The sequence below is a fragment of the Nelusetta ayraudi genome, unplaced genomic scaffold, assembly GCF_046127955.1.
Source record: "Nelusetta ayraudi isolate G7.1 ecotype Tasmania unplaced genomic scaffold, CSIRO-AGI_Nayr_v1 ptg000004l, whole genome shotgun sequence".
NCBI classification, from domain to species: domain Eukaryota; kingdom Metazoa; phylum Chordata; class Actinopteri; order Tetraodontiformes; family Monacanthidae; genus Nelusetta; species Nelusetta ayraudi.
In genome coordinates this window covers 1,773,432-1,779,431 of record NW_027466054.1, presented here as the reverse complement: position 1 = coordinate 1,779,431, position 6,000 = coordinate 1,773,432, and the positions used below count along the sequence as shown (strand labels likewise).

General features: G+C 41.8%; 1 protein-coding gene across 7 annotated transcripts in view; it reads right to left on the bottom strand.

Moving 5' to 3' along the window:
* Nucleotides 1-2,000: 2,000 nt before the first annotated feature.
* septin9b (septin 9b) overlaps nucleotides 2,001-6,000 on the bottom strand; it is a 69,480-nt gene continuing 65,480 nt past the window's right edge. For all 7 annotated transcript variants that reach the window (XM_076043104.1, XM_076043097.1, XM_076043088.1 and 4 more), the window contains 2 exons: nucleotides 3,128-3,179; nucleotides 2,001-2,363 (listed from right to left, as the gene is read on the bottom strand). In XM_076043104.1, the coding sequence (XP_075899219.1) occupies nucleotides 2,147-2,363; nucleotides 3,128-3,179 (269 nt within the window). In that variant the 3' untranslated portion in view covers nucleotides 2,001-2,146. The remainder of the gene's footprint in view (nucleotides 2,364-3,127; nucleotides 3,180-6,000) is intronic.

Here is a 6,000-nt window from a genome sequence, read left to right as displayed (position 1 = left end):
TCATTTGCATCTAGCTCTGTCATTGGTTGGGTGAGTGAACAACCAATGTATTGCTTCCTGATGCTTGCAACCTCTCTTCTTCCCCTGTCAGTTATGTATGAATGCTAATATAATATTTCATTTAAAAAAAAAAAAGCACTGTTCAAAATGTACATTTTCTCAATAACATTGTCAACCTCATAGATAGAAAATGTCACTAGTCCTATTTTTTTTTATTATTTTTTTTATAACAATTATTAAATTATGGAAGTCTAACTTAACAAATATTTGAAAATTCGTAGGCAGGTTCGTCTCAATGTATCATTTTTTGCAGAGCTAAAATTGTATAGTTAAACTGGACTATTCATCGGTTTCAGTAACCTTACCTGCGGAACAAAATCCTGTCTAAAATCCAGTATTTAATCCAAACTGTGTGTCAAAAACAAATAAATCCGAGTGCACTGCCCTGTTGTCTGCCCTCTATGAATACGCCCTCTTAAAACCCTGCTCACTTTGCTGGGACCAAATTCAACGATGTCAACAATCACAACAGGCAGCAGCTTCAAACAATAAAAATACCAATCTTTATTCTTTGAGATAGAATATCAAAGATAAAATCTTGATCTACCATGAGAAGACACGCGAGAACTATACAACAAAGTGTAGCTCAGGATTCAGGATTAAGAAAGAAAAACAGCCCCACTGGGTGCTAGAAATAATCATCTCCTCTGCATATCAGAATTATTGCTGTGAATTAAGGAGGAAAATATAATTGTGTTTGTCAAGCAAATTAAGAGAACGTTTACATTTATGTCGCCTCGTACAAATAAATGCACACACCTTTCAATAAACATTGACAAAAAAGAAGTCTGTGGCATCTCATATATATTTTTGGCAGAAGTTCTTCCTCTCAGTGACAGAAAAATATGCCTCTGACACACTACCTGAAGATTATGATAACTATCATTTGGCAGGATCAGCTGTTTTTTTGTTGATTTTTTTTTTTTTTTTTTGTAACTGACGTACAGACAGAACTTTAGCAACGGGCTAATTTCTTTGCTAATAAAAGTGTAGCCTACGGCAAACAGAGAACAACATAGGTGATGAGTGCAGGCGACAAAAACAACAAACTACTGTGGCTACAGGAGCGTTACTGTTGCTGGAATGAAGGACGAATTCAAACCGACTGCACTGAACATACACATAAATACAAACTCATAAATCAACTCTACATAATATATGTGCTTCTCTTTAGAACAGAAAAGGATCAACTTTATTCAGGTTTTACAGTGAGGAAAGAAACAGACAAAATGGCTGCATGGGACAAAAGCTGCACGTCTTCCCATCGTTTACAATAACGTTAGAACATGAACAACGGCAATAAAAACACAATAATACATGGGGGTGGGGTGGGGGGGTGTAAAATGCAAGGTAAGGACTTTTATCACACAACGTTGACAATATATGAGAAATACTGGCAGGTTTGGCAAAAAGGGGGCGTCTTTTAAAATGTGATAAGACAACAGAAAAATGACAGGGACTCATTTGTCTGGAAGCTGCTCCACACTGCGGCTGGCTGCTCTCTTTTTCCAAATGATTTTGCAGTGCGTACGTATCAACGGTATCTTTATTTTCTCCATAAAACTAGATCTATATATTCCCACCTAACCATATCATCTATACAAAACTATACACCACAACACAAAGCGGACCAGGCACTAACAGTTATTGCTAGTTTAAAGCTAATCTAGGAAGATCGAGATAAATGCTGCGCTTCACTTTGAATGACAAAGCACAAAAAAAACCCCTGCTGAAGGACTGCAGACCAGGCTGCTGGGCAGTTGCACTGTGCGGACGCACACACTCGGATGGTTTGTTGCATGTAAACAATGGCAAACATAGATTGCAGTGGGCGGATGGCGATACTGCGGGAGGATCGTGTGGCAAAGGCAGGATTTCTTTGAACTTTAATGGGGCGGCGGAAATGATAAAGAACTTAAATACTCCTAATAAATTTAAAAAAAAGTTCTTCTGGCTGAATCGGGAGGAAAAAACAGGGACTCGGAGCACAAAGGGACGACGCGGACTTGCGGTTCATGTAAACAGAGCAGGTGGGCGAGTGTGAGATTTGTGCCTGACTATGTTCTGGTCGGGTCGGTTGGGCCGCCTACATCTCGTGGGACAGGACTTCGAGCTGCACTGCCACTCCGTTGGGCTGCAGGCTGCTGGGCGGCTCCGCCGGCTGACCGTTGGCCTTGGGCTGGGCCGCCAGGTGCTCCGGCGGGCTTGAGATGAAGTGGACGTTGGACTCGTTTAAGCGGCGGACGCGATACGTCTCGTAGTGGATGTTGCCGGTGATGTCTTTGATGTTCTGCATGTGCGTCCTGAGGGAATGAGCAGCCGGTTAAGCGCTTGCAGAAATTCGATCAGACTGTACTTACAAACATGCCAGGTTTGTTTGCCTTAAAATTTTAAGTAAAACAAATTTAATTTAATTAATGTATTTGTTTATTATTGTATGTAGCACTCTACAGTTGCCACAGTTGTCCAAAGTTGCATTTAAAATAATTAAATTGTGATGATAATTGAATGACAATTTCACAAAGTGTCCAGTGAGTGTAACTAAATTAAAATGCAACTTGGAAAACGATGATGTTGTGGATTTGTATAGGAAATGTTATCTAAGTGGACCTGCTTTATTCATAATTGACTACCAAGGCCTAGAATATGGATTTGCTGAGGACATTATGGTTGAACCGAGACATCCCACACTGATCTCTCTGCACACACAAGGAAGAGGAGAGATCAAGTGGGACGTTGGAAGACAGAGAACTATGCAGTCTGCTTTACATGCTGCATGCTATTAAGATCACTACTCACTGGCCTTCAGGGGAAAACAACAAAGAGAAATGCATTTGACCTTTTTCCACACAAGAGATTATAAAAAATACCATAATAACCAATCTGACTTCTTTTAGTTGAGTCTTGCAGTCATTTTCGGAGGTTAATGCAGCATCCGGGCTCTGTTTCCACTTTATCCAAATATAAATTCAATGCTCCATAATCTACAGCCTTTTGTTTTAATAAAAGCTCGTTTACAACTGTTCAATAACAGCAAAGCAGAGTGTGCAGTGTGATGAAAACTCACCTGATGAGGAGGTCTCGCAGATAAGCAAACTCACAGTGTGCAATATTCTCCACTGCAAATAGAACAAAGAGATTTATTGAGTTGGACTATGACACGGCACATGGTAAATTTATTAGAAATTTTGACTTCGACCCGTAAATATTTTTCATCTTTTGAGGTTCACATGTACTTCCTCAAAGCACCACAGAGGGGCAATGTTGCGCACCGGCCTCTCCAATGTGACACCTCCAGCAATTTTCTTCAGCTGAGATAACAGCCCCTCCACTCTGCAGTAATTTAAACACTCTGTGCTCCAAGAAAGTTCAAGTGAGACATTTTAACAAACTCCCAGCGACGCGCTGCTGGTGCCTCCAGTGGTGCTAACACGCGCTTGAATTATAGATTATGTCAAGAATATAGATGAAGAAAGGGAAGGAGGGGAGCGCTATTTATGTAAAGCTTTGAAATCCAGGGGCAGGAAATGAAATTCTCTTTGAAAGGAGGGGGGTGGAACATTAATGGTGATCCACCGCGTCGCGGGAACGTGTCGCAAACGAGGCTTCCCTCGTTACCTGCCCTCCATCCCCCCGAGCGCTTCCTTCACACACTTTCAAAGATGAAATTTAAATGCTTTTCTCCTCCTCTTGCCGTCGCGTCATTTAATGTCCTACCAGTCCTCCGCTAAATAAAGAGGCATCACATCTTAAAAAATGTGGAGATCCAATTTCTGTTTTTGTCCTACGAGGCCAAACTGAGGCTGTCGGTGGTGAAAAGGTCGTCTCTCTCTCTCCTCCGTTTCCCAGGTTCCGTCACTCCCAGTACTTGGCTACATGAGAAAGGAGCACATTGTTCCTGCAGCCAAACAGGAAGGTGTTCCTCTAATGACCTGCGCAACTCAGCCTCCGTTTTACTGGACTCATGACACGTAAAACAAGGAGTTTTGTTGAGAATGTGTATCTTGGGCCAAGAGGAAGTAAAGTACAAATACTTTGTTATTGTACTAGAGTAGATTTTTCAGGAATATGTACTCTACTTGACAACGTTTTGCTTTCACGCCCTGCATCTGTACACACGTCTGTATTTTCTTCCCCTTACAGTGAAAAAACATGTTGGTCACTTTTGTGTTTAAAAAAAAAAAAAAATTCTGTTATTCATATTATTTGTTAAAGCTGCTGTTGCTTGAAGTGGAGCCATGCAAACTATGCTGTTGTTTGGTTCAATATATAACTGGCTAATATTTTTACAGGGACATTAGCTTAGAGTGCCTCAACTTTGCGGTCACTGTGTAGTACATTTTCAGTACAGAGAAAAACAAACATAGAAAATAACATTAGTTATTGTTATTATACGTGGCTATAATAAAATAGTGAAAAAAATGGCTCACAAAAAATTACTGTAGCAAGGCTGTAAAAATGATCCAGATGCTCATGCGAGACCTCTGGTCAGTTGTGTCATGTCATGTGTGTTGTTCCATGAATGGCAGGTGTGTTTCAAAACCTGCACCTTCTTAGTTAAACTGTAGTTGAATCAAAACTTTTACTTTAATCAATGTATTTTTTGACACAAGTATCCGTACTTTTACTCAAGTACAGAATGTGACCTAACCTCTGCTCAGCTTGATTGAATTGAGCAAAAATGTCACGATGCTTCATCATGTGTGCGATTGTCTGACCCTTCGTGTTGTCACAGTGCAGCTCTGTCATCTGTCATCATTTTGAGGCACTGGTAGTGGGAGCACTCGCAGATTTAGCGCTGCGCTCTGGGGAAGGACGCTCGCCACGAATCACGACTCGGACGCAGCTCCCCGGAGACGGTGTTTGTCTGAGCCGTGCCCAGCTCACAACTCCTCCTGCTGCCTCATCCCTCCTGCCAGCAGCCGAGCAAAGCCAACAGCAAATGTGAACTTGCGTAAAATTTTGGAAGAGTGCGTTTGTGGGTTTCGCCCTCCTTTCCCTCGTCCCGGCGGACGCCCAAAGACCTTGTAAATCTCATGTTTCCCGTCTCCGACATCTGCCTGGTAACAGGCTCTAGGAGACGGACGTAAACACCAGAGGTCAAACAGCGGAGCCACCTGGACGGCTTTTATTGCTGCGGTGCAGCGTTCCATGCGCACGCAACGTGCCAAAAGTGACAATCTGTCGTGTTTGCGAAGCTGTCGCACTTTTATTATTGCTTATGTCTGTTTAACCAGTGCTGCATTGTTGCTTCAAGAACATGGTCTCTATACGTTGGACGCCGGCAGTGAGTGTGTATTGTGGTGTTTGGCCAACAACTGCGGTGCAGATACGCTGGACGTTACGGTCGGTAGGAATCAGGCTTTATCTGATCCTGTCAGTGACAACCTCTGGTCAACTGGGCCAATGTGTGTTTTAGATCAGGGCTTCCCAGACTTTTCCGCCCTGAGGCTCCCAGACAGAATTAGCTTCTGGCCGAGGACACGCTTAGCAAAACAGCAGACAATGCCACAGAATGTCAAGAAACATCAACTTTCAAAATGCTTTTGTTACTTTTATTTTCTATTCAACAATTGTTCCATTTGTTAAGGTTAAGACACGACCAACTAACACGTTGATAATCATCATCTTCCTAGATGGCTGTAAAGCCATCCTTAACACGTGCTGCCTCGTATTTTCTTCCTTTAGTTGGCCAATTCTTAGGGTTTTTTACACGCTGGGCTGTTTGTCTGGTCCTTCAGTCTCTTTCAAAAAAAATGTTCATTAGGCTGCTTGAGGAGCAAATCACCTTGATGAATGCAAACCTTGTTGTGACACAGTGAACTATGTGTTTTGGCCGGCAGGCAATCATACGATGACTTGTTATACATTATATTTCATAATAATGGTGAAACAATAATTGGATTATATCTGATAATAATAATAATTAAAAGATAATTC